This window comes from Manduca sexta, chromosome 25 (genome assembly GCF_014839805.1).
Source record: "Manduca sexta isolate Smith_Timp_Sample1 chromosome 25, JHU_Msex_v1.0, whole genome shotgun sequence".
In the NCBI taxonomy this organism is placed as follows: Eukaryota; Metazoa; Arthropoda; class Insecta; order Lepidoptera; family Sphingidae; genus Manduca; species Manduca sexta.
In genome coordinates this window covers 13,128,707-13,151,701 of record NC_051139.1, presented here as the reverse complement: position 1 = coordinate 13,151,701, position 22,995 = coordinate 13,128,707, and the positions used below count along the sequence as shown (strand labels likewise).

The 22,995-nt window shown below is 35.8% G+C and overlaps 3 protein-coding genes across 5 annotated transcripts in view; 1 reads left to right on the top strand and 2 right to left on the bottom strand.

Moving 5' to 3' along the window:
• The window catches only part of LOC115448648 (solute carrier family 12 member 6), a 601,928-nt gene that overhangs the window by 297,423 nt on the left and 281,510 nt on the right, over positions 1–22,995 (top strand). The gene's annotated exons all lie outside the window — the stretch shown is intronic.
• LOC115448668 (trypsin, alkaline B-like) lies at positions 1,643–4,377 on the bottom strand. Its single transcript, XM_037442874.1, is given in 4 exon segments — positions 1,643–2,649; positions 2,780–3,035; positions 3,119–3,287; positions 4,329–4,377. Coding segments are annotated over 4 exon segments (771 nt in total). The 3' UTR covers positions 1,643–2,352.
• Positions 10,578–13,038, bottom strand: LOC119190612 (trypsin, alkaline A-like). Its single transcript, XM_037442873.1, has 4 exons — positions 12,882–13,038; positions 11,620–11,788; positions 11,281–11,536; positions 10,578–11,163 (listed from the first exon to the last, which is right to left on the bottom strand). Exons 1-4 carry the CDS (start codon positions 12,928–12,930, stop codon positions 10,867–10,869), a joined length of 771 nt encoding a protein of 256 aa, XP_037298770.1. The 5' UTR covers positions 12,931–13,038; the 3' UTR covers positions 10,578–10,866.

Here is a 22,995-nt window from a genome sequence, read left to right as displayed (position 1 = left end):
GCGGCACCATCAGGCTGTGGAATGGATTGCCAGCATACGCATTCCCTCTTTTCTATAACTTGGAGTCCTTCAAGCTAAGCGGGAAAAAGCCATTAGGCAGGCCGGTATGACTGTACCGACCGTAAGGGGATGCTTGCATCTTTTGCCGGTCAGCACTTTCTTTGAGCTTTGCATCGCTTAACATTAGGTGTAGTGAAACCACTTTGCCGAGTCCCGATAATAAAAAAAGTGTATAATAATAGCAAAATGTGTGACTAGTGTATCTATACGGGCACTGCGATGACCCCATCAGTAGAGTGGGAACCAGATAGAATGTAGTCTGACGAGAGGTAGCTATCCCTTGTCGGTCGACTCAATTATGTCGGCCTGTTTGAAACCGGATACAAAATATGTATATCGTATATTATCAGCTTCGTAAAGTAATATCAAAATGAATTTTCCTTCATCATGCGGCAAATTTCTTCATGGTATATGCACCTGAGTAACATGGGCTTCTAAGTATCTCGCATAATTTCTCGGTTCTTGTTGAAGTTTTATACAGTTTAAACTCGATCTGATGAACGAGCAAGAGTAAGTATACAAAATAATTTTATAACACCCTCATTGTGTTTATCTATAATATCAGCCCTGCAATATTTACTGTCCCAGTGCTAGCTGGACACGTGCTTCCTTCACTACAGAGATGGTTTTAGGCCTCAGTTTACGCTACGTTGGTCTAGTGCGGGTTGACAGACTTCACAATTATTCAGAAGGTATGCATATAAAACTTTTTGAGAGAGTTAGACTGGCTATCGTCGCTTCGCTATCATTGTAACTACTTGTTAATAAACGATAAGTTATAAGTCTTTAGTGATAAGCATGTCAATGATATATATTTTTAACGATTTCGTAGAATAATCGAAAATTCTATAGTTAAAAATAAGGATTCGTTTTCCGGATATGCCGCTTTTTCCCCGACAAACAGCTAGGTAATGGTTTTAGCATTCAATGTAAATATCGAAGTTCATATTCCACTCCAGCTTTACTCCTAGTGGGTCGATTTATGTATATATAAGCCGATACATTAAAGAAACGAATCTAAAATGGCGTCTTGTACTTGCGTTGACAAATAGTACAGCAAGCATATAAAATTCAGGTCCAAGATTTTTTTTAAAATTAATAATATTTAATTAGCATTCAAACATAAAAATGATTATTAATGAATATTACTTTTTACTAATTTATTAATACTGTCTATGATACGGTCCTTCACCGGGATCATCAAATTGTATTTTCTTCCCACATTTATTAATTTTAAACTTAATAAAACTTTACAACAATAACAAACAAGTAACAATGGTTAAATAAGAGATAAATATCACAACGAAATCATAACAAAATCACAGAGCGCGTCAAGACAGCATAAAAGCAAATCAAAACTGATTATTTTTCTGTCTACGCTACAATTGCAACAATTATTAATTTTAGCACTGGTGTAATTACCATATTAGAAGCTTCTTCAAGTCAGGCGTACGTTTCGTGCCACTCGCTAGCTAGTTTAAAGAGTAATTATTTTACTCTTCTTTTTTAAATTTATTATTTAAAATAACTCAAAAATCACCTAATAAACGCAATATACTTTAAAAATGTATCACCGAATCAATCCAAATAAATAACTTGTTTCTCCAATTAAGAATCAAAATATTAGCACAAAAGGAATGCTGAAAATGTGACAGAACCTTTTTAATACGTAAACATAGAGCAATACATTAAAATAATTATGATTATTTAAAATCATTAGATATTTGTAATAAATAAAAAAAATATTCGTTTTTATAAGGAAAAAGGACGCAGAATAAAAGCCACTATACTAGAAGTAAGTTTAAAGTTTTGGCAACCCTGATTTTTTACATTATCTATGGAGAAAAAAGCTGAGATTATATTCCAGTACTTATTGCTATTGAAACCTACTTTAGCTATGCATGTAAGGTAGCCTTTTAGCTCTATTTTATCTATGAGTGTGAAAGAGAAAGAAATATTGAGGCACACAGCCCCGTAAAACTCAACAAGATTCAGAATGATAAGTATATTTTGCGGGTCTGTTAGGTATTATAAACTAAATGCGTGCATACTGATACGGTACGTTTGTAGGTGCGCTAGTGGCGAACCAGTGCAGGAACTACTACTGTAGCTGGTCTGGAACCTAAACGATTTCTCAGCTCATTATGGAACTTGGCAGGGATTATCTATACAATAATAGCTCTTTTTAGAAGAAAAATATATACACATTGTATATCCCAAACAACTTTCCGGTAAAATATAGAAAAAAAAAATTATAGTAGACGATATTTTTACATTGCACTTCCAGAAAATTTAGGCATTGCTCCTGATCCAGTTAGCGAAGCGTGAGACACGAACGTTGACACCAGGGAAGCGAGGCAAAGCGCATTGCTCTCCCCAGGAGCTCACCCCAACGACGACACCATTGTGGTAGAGAGGACCACCGGAATCACCAAAGCACTAGTCGCGACCGCCGACGTCGAGCCAGCCGGCGCACAGCATGCTATCGGTGATGATGCTATCAATAGCGGCATAGCGATACCTGCACGTGGCCTCGTTCACAGTCCACATCTGGACGTGGCGCAGCTACTCCGATGGAGGACCACCGCTCTAAAATAATAGGAGTATTTAGAAACATATAGAACAAAACATAAATCTGTCGCGAAAATCTAATTTGGATGACATTTTGGATTATGTGCTGTTGTTTTGTATACATACAAATTTCAACAAATAAAATTACCCTGATGTCACCCCATCCGGCAGCCCAGACAACTTGGTTGTCACCGACGTTGTAGTTGGCGCCAGCAATTCTGTCGGGCTGTGCGGCGTTGTTGAAAGCAATTTTGCTGGCGGTGCGCATAATAGCGATGTCGTTGTCAAGAGTTCTTGAGTTGAAGTTAGGGTAGATCCTCCGGCGGTTGAAGTTGTGAACGACACCGCCGCTGTTCGCATAAGTCGAACCAGATCGAACACGCCATCTGTTGACTGCGTCTCCGCTACGAATAGATTAATCAATTACGCTTCCTTTTTAGTATCCGGAATCTCTTTTATATCTTAATGATTTAATTTATATACTTACTAGGGGCAGTGAGCAGCAGTGAGGATATTTCTGTTATTGAGAATGATACCACCGCAAGTTTGGAAGAAAGTGTTTCCATTCCTGGAGAACAGCAGAGCAACAATGGTGGGATACTGCTGAATAGTTGTAATAGAACCACCCACGATCCTTTCAGGGTGTGCTGGGACAGCTAAAACATATTTAAATTGTAACATCAACAAATTTAAATCCCGTACCCCTATATACTTTATTAAATCATTAATCAATTTAAGACGATATGTTTGCCCCTACGTTTACCTTTAAATCATGTATTTGACAAATGCGCGTAGTTTTGTCGGTTTCTGACTCGATTTCGAAATTATTTAATAATTATAATTGCTACACATTCTTTATAAATATGACGGGGTTAAAAAAAAAAATATTTATTCATTTGAATCTCAAAATTATAGGAAGTTGACTGGAGAACACTACTCGGCTTGCCAATCTTGCGGGTTTTCTATTTCTTCCCGGTATGTTTCTTATATTACTAGTCCAGCGCAACAGTTACAATTATTGTAAGTAGCGACATATTTTGCACTAATCTGGAACATTAACCTTGTTCCAGGAGGTTTTTCGTCGGGGTATCCATCCTCGAAACATACTCTTTCGCTCTTCATATTTTTTCTATCGCGGTTAGACGGAAAACTGCATGTACGAAAGAGAGGAGACAAACTTTCATCAAATAGTTGAAGTCTAGTTGATTCTCGCACCTATTTTTGAGGATCAATCACACTCTTTAATATTTTTATTTTGAACTATAAAAGTAGGTAAGAACATTAATTGATGATTTTCGTCTGACACCGTTGTATTTGTCAGTGGCGCCCACTTCTCCTCGTCTCGTCGTCGTGTTATTCTCAACAAATTATTATTATTTTTTTATTTAATAATGTTAAATTAATAAATTACAAGTAGCAAAGTAATAAAACGAACAACTCTCCAGCAGGATCATGTCACGGTCTTATGTTATAAGGCAGAACTCGGTTCGGTATTAGTCTTTCATCGTGTAAAGTATATAAATATAATATAATGTCAATTTCAGATCAATCTGTGCATTCTTTTATTACTTCTTATGATAACACACACCATACCAATTACGGGTTAAACATGTAAAAAAATGTTATTTCATGGTTACGTTGGACATGATATTATATTTTATATAAAAACTATGCATATTTGTTTGTAATAAACTTACCCGCTACGGCTGCGAAGCCCAGAGCCAGTAAAGCGAGGAAGAGACGCATGGTTACTGTTTGACAACTGTTGCTGTTACATTTTTCCCTGTATTATTTATATGATCACTGTGATTAAATAAAATCAGTCGTTTATTTTTTTGTCATTCGCTTATTACGTGAATTGTCATAAAGATAAGGTTTCAGCTTTGTTCGGCATTAACTTACAGATGTTGCTTGTGGTGAGCGGATGTGTTCGTTTATCTACTAGTCTTTAGTGATACTGAGGTGATTCAAGCTCGGCACAGATTATTGTCTTTTTATTTTTTTTAAACTTGTATTGAATTGCGTGAAATTTTGTCGAACTTAGTGCTTTGGATCATCTTCCAATGTTTTTTTCTCAATAATTTATAAATTTACACAATCGTTTCGATTAAATGATTTTGTTTTTGTCTCTGCGTTTAAAATATTAGAATAAATTAAATTGAAAACTTTATTTCAAAATAATTTATTTGTATGACGTAAAAAGCGGCGATAGCCTAGTTGGGTGTGGAACGGACTGCCAAGGTGAATGTCCGCAGGTTCAAATCCCAAGGGCACACACCTCTGACTTTTCTAAAAAATCATGTGTGTATTCTTTGTGAATTTATCGTTCGCTTTAACGGTGAAGGAAAACATCGTGAGGAAACCTGCACATCTGAGAAGTTCTCTATAGGAATTTCGAAGGTGTGTGAAGTCTACCAATCCGCACTAGGCCAGCGTGCTCAGCAGTGGGCAAGTATATAATACAGGGCTGATATTATTATTATTATGACGTAGATAATGAATCATCAAAGTTATTTTGTATTTGTAGCCGACTTGCATAGTAAATGTGTGGAGGTAGGTTATTAGACAAATAAGATAAAAATAAAAATCTTCACATTAACAGTTGGAATGGAAGACAAAATTATTAACTCAGAAACATTCGGACATAACGTAAGGAACCCAAGATTTAGATGAAGTATTGTTATTTAACGGTTTTCACCTTAATAACTGAGAATGTCTTTGTGAACAGTAAGTAGTATCTAGTCAACTATACAGCAAGTTTATCATAACGTTGATAGATACCAGTGGCGAAGGATGAAATTTTTTAAAAGGTAACCCGGTGTAAAAAATGTTGGCGTCAATTAAGATATCGCGGGCAATTTATCAGAAAACAAAAATTAAGACAACGAATTAGTCTTGATTCGAAATCAACAATCTAATCAAAAAACAATCAATGTTGACATACCTACTAAATTACCTATTATGCGTAAATACTTATTTGAAACTTTCGTAAAATCGAACAATGAACGTTGATAATTCTCCTTCCATTAACCAAAAATATAAGTAAGTACCTATTAATTTGGCATGACAGCAACAAACGTATTAAAATTATAACCACACCAACAGCTACCTATAAGTATAAATTTATTTTCAAAATAAAACTGTAAATGTAATTTCCCCTTATAGAAATAGGTATCACGTTCGCCAAACAGACCAACAGTTTAAGTGTAGGTACCTACATGATAAACTTAAATTATTATCAATTTAAATAATCAATAAAGGTTATTCGTTTACTTTTCATTGTATCGTCGTGCGATTTTAAATTCAGTAAAATATAATTTTTATTTTCTGTTAACAAACATTTTTTGTTTGAAATGAAAAACTTATCAGATCTACTTCAAATATTTAACCATCTAAATACTAATATGTGAAATCACAGACTAATAATATACTTAAGTAAAGGTAGACATTAAACTTATCACAGATAGTCATTTCCATTATAATATACATTTATTTGCAGTTTCTAATTAAACAAAGCGCTGGTCAAATAATATTACAGAACTATCAAAAAAAAATAATATGACAATTTACAAACACCGCGACTTGGTAGCATAATAAATTATGACGTTTGACTGACATAAAAAGTGGCAATACATAGTCGGTTAACGTGAAGTCGAAAAGCTCAGAACGAAAAGTCTCGAGTTCACTTTGCCTATATTTTCCGCACGATTCCGACGAACACCGGCATAGAATGTCATAGAAAGTGCTGCCATCTGTATTAAAAAACATACTACAACATTAAGCCGCTTAACAGCGGGTTAGCTTGCGCCTGTGGCGTCACAATTTCACTTAGGTAACGGAATTTCTGGACAACTAAATGCAAGGTACGCCATCTAACGTTATTTAAGGTGGTAGCTCAAGGTCCATTTTCATACATTTTGTTTCGGCTTTAATCTGGGTAACTAAACAAGTATTGGCAAGTAAAGAATTTAAATTCACGTCTAGTTAGTGATTAGTTCTCGCAGTTGAAGAAAAACGTAAAATAATTAATAATCATGGATATTTCGGCCTTTAAAATTTCGTCATATTAAATTTTAAAGGCCGAAACAAAATGTATGAAAATGGACCTTGAGGTATCGCCTTAAAATAAGTAATCGATATCGATTAATTTAACAAACAACGGGCTAATGGCCGATAGATGTCATTATTAAGTGATCATTAATTAATCTATTATAATTATTGTCCATTGTGTGATATGTTCTAAATTTACAATGTATCTATTAAATAATTTGTTTAGTATCACCGAAAACCTAAAAGGGAGTGGTGGGAATCGGCTTGTATAGACGCTTCGCCACTGATAGATACAGATAATAATAGCGCATTCTAAACGAACAGAAAAATGTCTTCGGTACACAAACGCAATATATATAACTAGAAAATAAAGTAACCATTTAACCACAAGAAAGCTAATAACAGACGCCCGGTTTCCGTTAACACAACTGACAAGAAGGTTCAATGTAGCTTACCATTCAATATCTTCAAATCGGTTATAGCCACATGTGTCAGCAGTAAACACTTTCGCGTTGACAAAGAATTAAATATTGTTATAGGTCATTGTAATGCACTATGGTGTGGTAAAAATAGCCATAATTCTATTTGAATTCAGAAAAATAGTATTAAGTACATTTTATGAAGTCATCATATAATCAAGTGGATAATGCGAGTAATTGATCTAAATTACAATACAATAAAACACAGTCATATTTTATTTTAAACTAACTTTTGCTCACAGTTTCGCCCGCGTGAAGGAGTTTCCGGGATAAAAGTCCCACTATATATTTTCCCGGGATAGTAGCCTATAACCTTCCCAGGGTCTTATACTATAAGACCCTGGGAAGACCCAGGGTCTTATCCCGTGGGAACGGGATAAAAAGTATCCTATGTCCGTCTCCTGGTTCTAAGGTACCTCTCCACCAATTTTCAGCCAAATCGGTTCATCTGTTTTTGAGTTATAAATAGTGTAACTAACACCACTTTCTTTTATATATATAGATTTGAATAACTGTCATTGAGCTCAATTAGGCACTGGGTCGTATCTCCAGCTGAGGTGTAAGGAATCTAGTTGAGTTCAATGACAAGAAAATCGAGGTGTGAAAACATACGTAAAATAACTGTTTTCGCTCCTCCCCAATTTTTAAGGCACTCCACTTGAAATGCGGAAATACCTAAATATCTTGGGCATGGATATTAGCTGCGATCTGAATCCATCAAGAGCGTCCAAAGCCCCAAGAGTCAGAATTCTAAACAGGCTGCGAAAGTATTTCACGCCCGGTAGGCCAGGTATGGGATGCTGCTCGCACCTCTAGGAGCGTCCCGTAAAATACTTGCTCGATGCCTTGTACGGATTGCAGCGACGGGATACCTGCATTTTAAGTGATACAGACCTCAAATCAACTTTAAAGCTACTGCACTTGAGGCGGGATATTGTATTCTATCGTCTGTATTATGGTAGTGGTCTAAAGAATTATTCAATCTTATCTAACCCTCATCTTTTTCAGAACCTTTGGTAGTCTTCTATCTCGGCGCGAACCAAAAGGTTCGAAAACTCATACCTGTGCCAAACCATCAGGCTGTGGAATGGTTTGTCAGCACGTGTTCCCTCTTTCCTATAGCTTGGGGTCCTTCAAGCAGAGCGTGAAAAAGCAATTATGCAGGCGCGCATGACTGTGCCGTCTTTAGATGCTTGTATCTTACGTGCCGGGCGGCATTTTCTTCAAGCTTCACTTCTCTTAACATCAGGTGCAGTGAAGCCACGTTGCCGAGTATTGATCAAAAAAATATTGTTATAATAATAGTGAAATGTGTGACTAGTATTTCTATCCGGGCACGGCGACAACCCCATCGCATCTGATGGTAAGTAGAGTGGGGACCAGATAAAGCGTCGACTGACGAGACGTGACTACCCCTCGTCAGTCGACACCATTATACCGACCTGATTGAAACCAGATACAACATATGTATATCATATATTATGAACATCGTAAAGTAATATCAAAATTCATTTTCCCTCATCATGCTGCAAATTAAATAACTAACTTGTTTTGCCAATTCCAAACAAAATTATACCACAAAAAGAATACTGTAAATATGACAGAAACTTTTTGATTTATAGATTTTTTTTATTAAAAATATATCAAAATATTTATAATTAATAATAATTATAATAACAGCCCTGTATTATATACTTGCCCACTGCTGAGCACGGGCCTCCTCTACTACTGAGAGGGATTAGGCCTTAGTCCACCACGCTGGCCTAGTGCGGATTGGTAGACTTCACACACCTTTGAAATTCCTATAGAGAACTTCTCACATGTGCAGGTTTCCTCACGATGTTTTCCTTCACCGTTAGAGCGAACGATAAATTCACAAAGAATACACACATGATTTTTTAGAAAAGTCAGAGGTGTGTGCCCTTGGGATTTGAACCTGCGGACATTCGTCTCGGCAGTCCGTTCCACACCCAACTAGGCTATCGCCGCGAATTATAATTATGTAATTATAATTATTTAAAATCATTACATATTTGTAATATGTTAAAAGATTATTTATTTAAACGAGGGAAATTACGCAAAATAAAACCCACTATACTAGAAGTAGTTTAAAGACTTGGCAACTCAATTTTTTTTACATTATCTATGGAGAAGTGCCTGGATTATATTACACTACTTATGTATTGCTATAGAAACCTACTTTAGCTATCTATGTGAGATAGCCTTTTAGCCGTATTTTATCTATAAAATAGCCCGGTAAAACCCAACGAGATTGAAAGTGATAAACATATTTTGTGTGCGTGTTAGGTATTATAAACGAAATGCGTGCATATTGATACGGTGTATTTGTAGGTGCGCAGGAGGCAAACCGGTGCAGAGACTACTACTGTAACCGGTCGAGCTCCTAAACGACTTCTCAGCTCATTATGAAAGTTGGCAGAGATTATCTATACAATAGTAGCTATTTTCAGAAGAAAAAACTAAAAATATATAAATATGAGAACTTTGTGAAATTCAATAAAGAGCCCATTAAATGAAGTATATTTCACTGCTTTATTTATTTTATTGTTACTTTAAAAACTTGATAATGGGATTCGAATTGGCGTATACCAGCAGGTCAGTCAAAACTTCAAAGTCTTTTAACTCGCTAGCCAGACTTTCTACTTTAAAAATATGTTGTATCTGGATCCAGGATACATACAGGGATAACATAGTCGATTATTACTAAATCTGAGACTTCAACATTTTTTGTGTGCCCGCTTCACGTGGAATGCCCCATGGACGAAATTTTAAGTAGTAGTTTAAGTACTTACTACTAGATTAAGTTAATAATTTTATTAGAATTATTTGTTGTTGGTTTTTATTATTGAATATGACTTTATAATTTCGAGTGTAAATTAAAATAATACCGTAAGTCTTAAACTACCAGAACCTTTTCTTTGGTCTATCGATAGCATTTAACATATTAATGAAACTAATGTTGGTCAAACACTTATATTAGTTGATAAATTATTTCAAGACATCTTCACTTGTTTATATAATTTCATTCATAAATCGCATGGCAAGGTCGCGCCCAATTAAATATATTTATCAGCATATATCTTCACTGGTATTTATGTACATTTCCAGCTAGGGTAAGTTTAACATGATATATAACTTAGCGATTATTAAGTAAGCTCAGTATCAGGCGGGACTCTGAAATTTATGCCCGGTATGGCGATAGGCTCGCCCCCTATCACATCATGGGACGGAACACACTTGGCGAAAAGTGGGTGCCTTGGTTGCGCCTCTGCATACCCCTTCGGTGATAAATGCTTGATATGGTGCGTGTGTGTATTATTAAGTATAAATAAATTCTCTCAGCAATTACAGTGGTAATATCTTATCTTCTAAATGGGTTGAAAAATGAAGCAGCAATAATTATTGATACTTTATTCATCCATCTGAAGAAATGTGGCATAGAGTTGTCGTTGTCCTCTCAGTCTTTGATGCTGACAAATTGAAAATTCAACTCGGTATACGAAGATTAAAGATTTGATTTCTGTAGAAGGTAAAATTCGAAAATATAACGTACATCGAATGATGTATGAGTGTTCATAGTTCATATGGAACGCATTAGTATATCACAAACAACTTTCCGGGAAAATATAAAAAAGAAAAAACTTTTTTACAGTAGACGATTTTTTACATTGCACTTCCTAAAAATTTAGGCGTTGTTCCTGATCCAATTAGCGAAGCGTGAGACACGAACGTTGACACCAGGGAAGTTAGGCAAAGCGCATTCGTGGCCCCAGGAGCACACCCCAACGACAACACCGTTGTGGTATAGAGGACCGCCGGAATCACCATAGCACTGGTCGCGACCGCCGACGTCGAGCCAGCCAGAGCACAACATGTTTTCGGTGATGGTACGGCCAATACTGGCGTAGCGAGACCTGCACGTGGCCTGGTTCACAGTCCAAACCTGAACATGGCGCAGCTGTTCCGATGAAGGACCATCACTCTGAAATAATAGGAGTATATAAAAATATAATTCTGTCGCAAAAAAAAATATTTGGTTGAATATTTTGATTATTTGCTGTTGTTTTGAATGCACACAAATTTCAACAAAGAAAATTACCCTGATGGCACCCCATCCGGCAGCCCAGACAACTTGGTTGTCACCGAGGTTGTAGTTGGCGCCAGCGATTCTGGCGGGCTGTGCGGCGTTGTTGAAGGCAATGTTGCTAGCGGTGCGCATAATAGCGATGTCGTTGTCAAGAGTTCTTCGGTTGAAGTTAGGGTAGATCATTAGGCCGTTGAAGTTGTGAACGACACCGCCGCTGTTCGCGTAAGTCGAACCAGATCGAACACGCCATCTGTTGATTACGTCTCGGCTGCGAATAGAATAATCAATTAGGCTTTCTATTTAGTATGCGAAATCTCTTTAATACCTCAATGATTTAATTTATATACTTACTAGGGGCAGTGAGCAGCAGTGAGGATATTTCTGTTATTGAGAATGATACCACCGCAAGTTTGGAAGAAAGTGTTTCCATTCCTGGAGTACAGCAGAGCAACAATGGTGGGATACTGCTGAATAGTGGTAGTAGAACCACCCACGATCCTCTGAGGGTTTGCTGGGACAGCTATAACATATTGTTTAAATTATAACAACAACAAATTTAAACTCCGTAGCCCTATTTACTTTATTAAATCTTTCATCGATTTAAGACAATATGTTTGCCCCTACCTTTCCGTATAAATCGTAAGTTTGACAAATGCGCGCAGTGTCGGTTTCTGAACGCTCGTTTTTGAAATTATTTAATAATTATAATTATTTCATGCTTTATAAATATTTCGGGGTTTTTATAAATTAATAACATTTTTTTCATTTGAATCTCAAAATTGTAAGAAGTTGACAGGAGAACACTAGCCGGCCTGCCGATCTTGCGCGTTTTCTATTTCTTCCCGGTATGTTTCCTTCATTACTAGTCTAGCGCAACAGTTACAATAATTGTTAGTAGTGACATATTTTGCACTAATCTGGAACATTAGCCTTGTTCCAGAAGGTTTTTCCTCGGGGTATCTATCCTCGAAACATACTTTTCCGCTCTTCATTTTTTTTCCATCGCGGTTAAACGGAAAACTGCATGTACGAAAAGAGAGGAGGTAGAATTCAACCATTTCATCAAATAGTTGAATTCTAGTTGGTTCTCGCACCTATTTTTGAGAATCAATCACACTCTTTAATATTTTTATTTTGAACTATAAAAGTAGGTAAGTACATTAATTGGTCATTTTCGTCTGACACCGTGTATTTGTCAGTGGCGCCCACTTCTCTTCGTCTCGTCGCCGTGTTATTCTCAACAAATTATTATTATTTTTTTATTTAATAATGTTAAATTAATAAATTACAAGTAGCAAAGTAATAAAACGAACAGTTGTTCGTTTTATTACTTTGCTACTTCTTACTGGAGAGTTCTCCAGCAGGATCATGTCACGCTCTTATGTTATAAGGCAGAACTCGGTTCGGTATTTGTCTTTCATCGTGTAAAGTATATAAATATAATATAATGTCAATTTCAGATCAATCTGTGCATTCTTTTATTACTTCTTATGATAACACACACCATACCAATTACGGGTTAAACATGTAAAAAAATGTTATTTCATGGTTACGTTGGACATGATATTATATTTTATATAAAAACTATGCATATTTGTTTGTAATAAACTTACCCGCTACGGCTGCGAAGCCCAGAGCCAGTAAAGCGAGGAAGAGACGCATGGTTACTGTTTGACAACTGTTGCTGTTACAATTTTCCCTGTATTATTTATATGATCACTGTGATTAAATAAAATCAGTCGTTTATTTATTTGCCATTCGCTTATTACGTGAATGGTCATAAAGATAAGGCTTCAGCTTTGTTCGGCATTATCTTACAGATGTTGCTTGTGGTGAGCGGATGTGTTCGTTTATCTACTAGTCTTTAGTGATACTGAGGTGATTCAAGCTCGGCGCAGATTATTGTCTTTTTATTTTTTTTAAACTTGTATTGAATTGCGTAAAATTTTGTCGAACTTAGTGCTTTGGATCATCTTCCGATGTTTTTTTCGTTTCGATTTAGTGATTTGTTTTCGTCTCTGTGTTTACATATTAGAATAAATTAAATTGAAAACTGTATTCTAAAATAATTTATTTGTGTGACGTAGTTAATGAAACATTAAAATTATTTAGCACTTGTAGGCAACTTACAATGTAAATTTGTGCAGGTAGGTTATTAGATGAACAAGATAAAAAAATCTTTACATTAACAGTTGGAATAGAAGATAAAATTATCATATTAATGCAGACACATTCAGACATAACGTAAAGAACCCATGAATTAGATGAAGTATCGTTATTAAATGGTTTTCACCTCAATAAACAAGACTGTCTTTGTAAATTGTCAGTATTACCTAGTCTACTTCACAGCAATTTTTTCGTTACGTTGATATAGAGAATAATAGCGCATTCTAAACAAATAGGATTTTTTTTTTCGGTACACAAACGTCAACATATCTGGGAAGAAAATCCAATGTAGCTTACCATTCAATATCTTTAAATCAATTTCAACCATATGTGTGATCAGTAAACACTTGCCAACGCGGAAACAGCTATTGATTTAAACAGCACAACGACTAAAAAGAACGAAGGGTTGGAAATAAAACACCCTTCTCATTGCAACAACACTTCTAGACTTATTTGAACAGTCCGTCATTCATGTAATTATGCCTTTTCTGTTTTCTCAGACAAGAGTTGAGTCCCGGTTTTGGAATTTTTGTTGGGCGGGTCGCAGTCTTGTCAAATTTGGGAACCATGACTGCAGAACCATTTTCAGTGGCGTTAGTGTTCGCATGGTAGGTGCAGGAGATTTCTGTTCACGCGTGCTATAAGGACCGAATGTGGAAACTATTTTTATTATTCGTGATCCCGTATGTATTTGAGGACACTCCGTATGTTGGCGCAACAACTGAATGAAATTGAGCCGTAGGAATTAAGCAATTTACTGTAGAGCGAGAATTATTTACGGAATTACCAGATACATCACCTTTGAAATATTTTTTTCCTTCCTTGAATTATGCATTCCGTTGAAGGTTACCGCAAAATTACAAACAAAATATAATCATCTGCAATCAAAAATAGATAATTCACGATTAAAATAACAACGATGACTCATAATTATTATGGATGACGATTTCATAATGTGTTTACTGTAATCGAAAACATCCATCAACATAATGCAATTACCTAAAATATTTTTATCACTTGATAAATTTCGGTAATATCTTTAAAATATTTGGAAGGATATCTCCCATTTCTTTCTCGTATTTAGTATATACATATACTTTAAATTGATTGTTTTTACCGTTTATAATAATTAAAATATATATATACTAGCTTTTGCTCGCGACTTCACCAGTGTGAAAGTGTTTGTCGGGGATTGAAGTCCTGGTATATATTTTCCTGGAATAAAAAGTAGCCTATGTCCTTCCTAGGTTCTGAAAATATCTTCATACAAAATTTCATCGTAATCCGTTCAGTCGTTTTTGAAGTTAACGCGTTCAAACAGATAGATGCAGCGAAAGACTGATTTTTAATTTTATTTGTTAGTATTATCTATACATTTACCTACACATCAGTAAAACATATTTTTTTCTTACTTGTATTATCCACATAATTCTTTCTGTATTATCGTAGGTGTCTTTTCATACTTAAACACTAAAATAATCAGTAATAAAACTAGTTTTGGATAAACGCTGTATAATCCCATGTTTAGTACAAACTTCTCATAGTATATGCTACTAATTGGTAGTCTTCTCGCGCATCTCGTCAATAGACTACCTTTCGATTGACAGTTAAAATCGACCAATCAGATTAAGATTTGACATGCTTACAAATGACTTACCTTGATTTATTCTAAAAGAAGAAAGAAAGAAGAATATTTTATTGACAATTGAAAAATCAAATTTATTTTTACAGTTGATCCGCTGAGGACTCATTTATAAAAATTGACCGTATATAATCTCCATGGTTCGCTTGCTACAATAACGATTTACTGTCAATCAATAACTAATGATAGGAGTAGAGGGCGCGAGGTCAAGGGCGCGTGCAGTCACGAACACTGAAATATTCATGCTGATGGCATTGGATGGGTCAGGTAAAGGCCCCGATCATATCTAGTTAGGTACTGTTGCGTTTCGTAGATTTTATGGACACGGCAAAGTGCACCTCCCCCCCGCCCTCCCCCCTGATGGTAAATGGAGCGGGGTCCAATAGAATATCTACCTACCTACACATTACAATTATTTTTTTTAAACTTAGCTCTTGACGGTCCGATGTAAGCAGAATGAGTTCACAGTGTGTTGTAGTCTGGCAGCCGGTCTTTAGGGTTCTCATTTAATTACACGTAAAACAGGATTCCAGGCTTGTGGAAATTTGCAACCACCTTCTCTATTGAAATTCAGATCGGATTCAAAGTGTATAATTATGTTAACCTATAGTCTCTCCATGTACCAAATTTCTTCCAAATCTATTCAGTAGTTTTAGTGTTTACTTCAAATTAATTTGCAGATATACAAACTCGTGTGTATAATAATGCTCGGCGATGACTCTATCGTACCTGATGGTAAGTAGAGTGGGGACCAGACAGAGTGTTGACTGACGAGAAGTGACTATCCCTCGTCAGTCGATACAATTATATCGACCTGTCTGAAACCGGATACAAAATATGTATATCGTATATTATCAACTTGGTAAAGTAATATCAATTTCATTTTCCTTCATCATGCAGCAAATTTCTTCGTAGTTTATGGACCTGAGTTACATAGGCTTCTTATTATCTCACATAACTCAAACTAACAAACTCAAACTTTATATATTAGTATAGATACTATGCTGACACAGGAAAGAGTTAAAGGACTCACACTCGTATTCTTAAACAATGCTATGAGGACGCACCATGCCCCGCAATGCGTAGTGTCAATTTCATAGATGTCTTTTGCTTTAAATATTTTCTCGGATTTTATCACGGTTTTATATTTTCATGTTGCTCCCGACGTTTCGTAGAGTTTGCAGCCTTCCTGGCTGAGGACTGAGGTGTTGGACATACACAAAGTCAAAGTTACAATATCTATCTACATTTTACAATTATACAACTTTAAAATTTTTAGTTGTATCTGTCTACGCAGAACGAGCTCACAGTGTCTTGAAGTCTGGTAGCCGGTCTCTTTGGTTCCGATATAATTAAATGTAGAACTAGATCCCAGGCTAAACATTCTAAACGTTCTCATTCTATAAGGAATCATGATGTCTTTGACTTTGTTAAGCTTTGTTTATCTGTCACTCAACTGAAGTAAAGTTGTCTTTCAATACTAACCAATCAATGTTCCGACCAATGACTAAATATAAAGACTATACTTCTTTTATCATTGGTTCCGACGCACCGCTTGACATGACAGTATTTTTTGCTTCCAAAACGCGTTATGTCTGTATGGTTTAGCAAGTCTCAATAGCGGTATCTAAAAATAAAATCAAAGTTTTGATTTTTATATCGTCAGATAGCTTAAAGAAATACCCATCCAATGAACTTACCTAAATAACGGTATCTTGCTTAGAACTTGTTGAAGAAACCTTAAAAGAGTGTCTCTATCTTAGTTTTACATACAAAACTATAAAACTATATTTGCAAAACTTCGATTATCTCGAAATAAGGTTTCCTGACATATCGCTTTTACGCTTAGCACGGCAGTATACGCCTGATTTTTACTTTTATCTAAATATCTCGTTTTTCTATTTATTAAAATATGACCAAACCAAATATTTATTAACATTATTTAAATATTTATCAGATTAATGATTTATCTTACGAATACATTTTATCTGATGATAGAAGAATCAGCTCTAAGTCAGCCTTATCCGTCTACATCTATTGTTAAAGTATCGTTTCAAAAAAATTTTTAATCCTGTCATTTTATTAACCTAATCGATCTACCGCATGCACGCATAAAATAAAAAAAAAACTTTATTCTATATTCAAATTCGTTCAAGCCAAGATGTAAATATTTTTATAGAAACGTTTACTACGCACACCGAGCTGGGGTTAATACGGGTGGTACCACCAGGGGGTGGTAGTGGCGAGCTACCACCAGCCCGGGCGCGACGTCTCGTGGTGACTCGCGTACACTCATCGGTTTTCCGCTATCGACCTTTTTGCAAACGAGAATCGTGTTTCAAAACTAAATATTAAGATCGACTTAATATCAGCTTTTAGTGACGTTTGTACTTAACTAAAAACAAATGTTATGACTAATATAAACTATGAATAAAACTAATGGAGTAGCAACTACAATGTACTATTTCACAAACATTAATACCAGTCGTAAACAAATATCCAAATGTAATAAAGGCTCTGTTGTATTTTGTGATGATTTATGAACGAATACGGACCTTTGGGGCGCGGCGCCGCATTATGAAATTGTAAGGGCGCAAGCTATTTCCACTAACTTTATAGTCGAACATTCTTGTTATTGTGTAAATGAAGTATCTAATTTATAGCTTTAATTTAAACTGATATATTTTAATATTGTGATATAATAATGTAAATGTTAATGAACCAAGAATTAAACACAAAAAATATAATAATGGAATAAACGTAAATTATAAAAACGTTTAATTCTATTACGATTAAAATATTTGTGGTGAAATATATCGTGAAATATTCAGACAATGAATAGCTGTGGCGGCACACCTTTGATGACTCCAGACGGCTATAGATCTATATCACAAGGTACGTGGGACAGCAGAGATTACAATCATAGAAATATTAATAAATAAATACTTTAATCCTAAAATTATTTTCACAATAATTAATTTCTTTAAATACATTTTGCACACAACAAACGAATCTATTTAATTTTTTTGTTGAATTTCCCATCGTCGATTATTTATGCTATTTATGCTTATTTCGATTTTATGGTAATTACATTATAAAAATGTTCCGCATAAAGTTCATAATGTAATATAAAGAAAACTAAAAAATAAATATAATTGATTGAAATAAAAAAGATTTTATCCCAGTTAGATGCATTGTCCCCGCAGGTATTGGCAAAAATAATTTATAGACCAATGGCCCTCCGAATTTATTTCTGTTTATAATAATTATTAAGTTTATTAAGTCTACATTGAGCGCCCTATCAAATCAGTGGCGGAATACGCACGGTGGAAATTGTTGCACCCGTTGCGCCTATCCTTTTCAGGTATAAAAAGGCGTGTGTGTGTATGTGCACAAAGTTTCGTTACAATAAACTAGATAAAAAAAACGGTGATAGCCTAGTTGGGTGTGGTATGGACTGCCGAGACGAAAGTACGCTGGTTCAAATCCCAAGCGCACGCACATCTGACTATTCTAAATTTATGTATGAATTATCGCCTACTTCAACAGTGAAGGAAAACATCGTGAGGAAACCTGCATATCTACCTGACAAATTCTCTATAGCAATTTTGAGGGTGTGTGAAGTCAGCTAGTGCTAATTAGTAGATTGGTAGACTGGTAGACTGGCGTAATGGCCAGCGTGATGGACTACGGCCGAAACCCTCTCAGTAGTAGAGGAGGCCCGTGCCCAGCATTGGAACAATATAATCCAGGGCTGATATTAATATTATATAACCTTGATAAACAACCTACCCTTTATAATTAAATACAATTTATCGAATTGTAAAACAACTAACGAATACAATTACCTATGTAAATTGACCAAATTACTCACATCAACTCATAAAACTTTGAATACGATACATTTCCTGTAATATCGTATTCAAGTGGTCAGGTCATGGCTACTGTGGTTGGGTTATAAAAATAACTGGCGTCAGCTGTGGTGTCAGGGACATTCCAAGGACGCAGATTATACGTTGTGACAATGTCAATAAAGCGTTTCAAGGTATCGCATTGTTTAATAGTGGTATATATGGAAGAGGAAAATTAAATGTATGTATAAAGCTGAAGAGTTTGTTTATTTTAACGTCTCAGGAACTATTAAAGTGATTATAGGTATTTTAGATATTTGATTTTTTCCGATTAGTCGGAAACTAAATTACTCCTTTTTTTTGGTTTCGCGGAGAAAGTCCCTTATTACTACCGCCCAGCCTTCGTGGGGGACGACTGAGCGGTTATGCTGGGGTAACCGTGGCCTTACGGCCCGGCGTTGAGCCGCCCGGATTTGGTGACGACCTTCGGGCGACCGCCGGGCCGAGTCCCTAACCCTATGTACAACTAACCTATGCACGGCCGACCAGCTAAAACCTCGCGGTGGCCCTCTTCGGCGCTTTAGGGACGGCTGCGGGCTTCCTCCGACGCAAGTCTCAGTCTTCGTCCGCAGCTGCCCCTGCAAGCTAAATTACTCCTGAGTAACTTTTTCCCGGGAAAAGATTTCATCTTCATCATCATCAGCCCGTCGCAGTCCACTGCTGGACATAGGCCTCTCCCAAGGTACGCCACAAAGCCCGGTCTGCTGCTTTATGCATCCGGTCTTATACATATAGTCAGTATCTCTTGAGTAAGACGTCCCGCCATCTAGCCAAGGGGCGTCCCATGCTACGTTTGACAAAATATTTATCCCAGAAAAACTTTTACACGCGGGCAGAAAAACAGGCAATGTTAAGTATACCGAATACGAAAGACGTAGTATAAAAGATTTTTGTTGCTCTTTAATTAGGTATGATACTAAAAGAGGAAAAAAACACGCAAACATCACGCCTTTATCACTGAAGAGGTAGGCATTGGTGCAACTAGGGCACCCACTTTTCGCCATTCCACAATGTGATAAGAGATGGGCTTATCGCTATATCCAGCACAAATTCCTGACTCCGGGCTGATGATAGTTGGATAAAGTGATATTGGGTTTAGATAAACCCAATAACACTTTGTCCGACCCTGGAATCGAACCCTAGATTTCAGCACTGCAGTCGTACCGTAATACAACTATGCCTAAAGCTTATAGAATCAAAGGGTTATAAATAAATGATTGTTGTAATCCATATCTTTGATCCATCGTTAGTTATTCTATATTTATCGTGTTACAGCCATTATCTATACTAATATATAAAGCTGAAGAGTTTGTTTGTTTGAACGCGGTAATCTTAGAAACTGCTAAACCAATTTTATATTTTTTAAAACGATAAGAAGCTTTATTACACTTGAGATTACATTTTAAAATAAGAAAAAAAAATATGGTCCGACTTAGGCGGAATAAGCTTACAGTGTCAGTCCGCTCCGTGACCATGAAGACAGCAAAGTCAAAGAAAAACGTCAGGAGAAAATTATACAGAAAACCGCAATAAAATCCGAAAACTAGTTTTAAATCGAGAATTAACTTCAAGCAGATGGAAATAAATGTTTATTCTAAAATGAAATCTATTGTAATCCCCTTTTTTAAAGTACAAACTTGACAAAGGTGACATGTAAATAGCATTAACTTGTTTAATTTTATTTATGACAGTTCTCGGAATTGCCACACTGACGAGCCAACTTTGTTTACAGTTCTCGGACTGATGAATTAATTACTTGACGTTGCCAAAAACTTTTGCGGCGGCAAACTTTAGTCCTCATTGAAATTGAGTTTTAAGTTGATATTGTTTTTGGATTTTTAAACGTTCTTAGATTTCTGTCCGACGTTCCTGTGTGACTGTTTTTTGATAAATACTTTTATGGATGAAAACTCCTGCAATACAAATAGACAAGAAAATACTTTTTATATATTTTATATTTTGAGATTTAAAGGATAAATCATTTTCTTTTTTTACTTTTTATTAACATAATATTTTTAGCAACATTGCGGAATATTCAACTTTTTTGAGGCTTAGTTAGACGTAAGAATATACTAACTTTTTATTGTGTCATTTTGGCATTATGTTAATAAATGAAAATATATACTTTTCTTCGTCGAAACAACACTTTACCATAAGTTATTCTAATCATAGATATAAAACAAAAAAGTATAAATTACAAATAAAATACGAATATATATAATATAAATAAATAATAATCTTAATATCACACACTAAGGCCACTATATACACGAAGAGAATTTGTACGAACGGCATCATACTTTTAATTAGAAATAAACTTACGCTTTACTTCAAAATGGTCTTTAAATCAAGTATAATATTTTTTTTCGGATTTTTGAAACAATATTAGCAGAGGTAAAAAAAAATTTCGTAACTCAATGTCAAAATGGCCCAATATACTGAAACTGTGTCATAATGATTTTCGCATAATTATAATATTCAGCTGATAACACAGTCATTTGTTTTTAATTATTCCCTAAACATAGCAGCACTAGACAAGTTAAATCTAAATAGAGGCACTTTGCTGATTACAATTTTTAGGGTGCGACTTATCAGAGCGTACGCAGGACATATAGATTTCACCATCGTCGATCTGTTTTCAATGTTGTGATACGAAGAAACACAACAGATCAAAATGGTTCCTTTAATCTTGAGCACAATTTCAGTAATTCATATTTAATAAGGAATAAAAAAATATACATTCGATGAAATTAAATCTTATATTAGTGATAGTCTTTCTTATGGGGAAGGTCTTTCGTATGTCAGATTATTTTTAAAAAACATCTGCAGTTAAATCGGCAAACGTATTATAAACAAAAACACGAAGTATATCGTAATAAATAATTATAATTTATTAAACCTAAAACATTATTTTAGACGAATTATGTGTTATTGCGGATCCAGGTAGAGTATCGGGATACGCGAGTGTTAACGCCAGGGTAGCGAGCCAAGCCGCAACCCTCCCCCCAAGAACAGATTCCGACAAGTACACGATTCATGTAGAGGGACCTCCGGAGTCACCCTGACACTGGTCGCGGCCGCCGACGTCAATCCGTCCAGCGCACAGCATGTTGTCAGTTACGGTACGACTAATGCTGGAGTACCGATTTCTGCAGGTGGCCTGGTTCACTGTCCAGATCTGAACGTGCCGTAATTGCTCAGAAAATGCACCACCGCTCTGAAATAATATGACTATTAATTAATTTATATCAAGAAATTGCAACAAAAGTGTTTTAGTTTTCAATTGCCACAAATGTAGGTGAAGTAACGGCCACTCTTATCGGCGAAGAATAAACAATATCACGTTTCTGTAATCTAACGTTATAAAACTTAAATATGGTGCCATAGTAGTTACGAGAACTGATAAAATATAAAAGCCATTAGGGTTAATTTCCAGCTTCGCTCTAAGATACGAAAATGCATAAAATATATCTTATTAACATTATTACAGCATAGATGAAGAGGTTTGTGACCCACTTCTCCGGATGCTTGTTTATAATATACGTAATATCTTAATTATCATAAAAGTAATCAAAAATATAAATTTACTCACAGAAACCCGACCCCATCCAGCAGCCCAGACTGCCTGGTTGTCACGTATGTTAATATTTGCACCAGCATATGCTACTGGTTGAGCATTGGGACCGAATGCAATGTTGTTAGCGAGGCGTATGATAGCAATATCATTGTTATACGTCCTACTATTATAGCTGCCGTGTATAATGAACCTTTGGGAGTTTGTCACTCTTCCACCACTATTGGCGGAGGCAGAAGCCGATCTAACACGCCATCTGTTCACAGGATCGCCGCTAGAAACAAATTAAAAGCAAATCATGAAGAGCTGGTTTATACATAAACAAACAAACATTCATCACGCCGTTTTGCTCAAAGGAGTAAGCAGAATCCAACCAGGCTAACCCACTGTTCCTCGTATTTCATCCCATGATGTAATATGTGCGAGTCTATCTC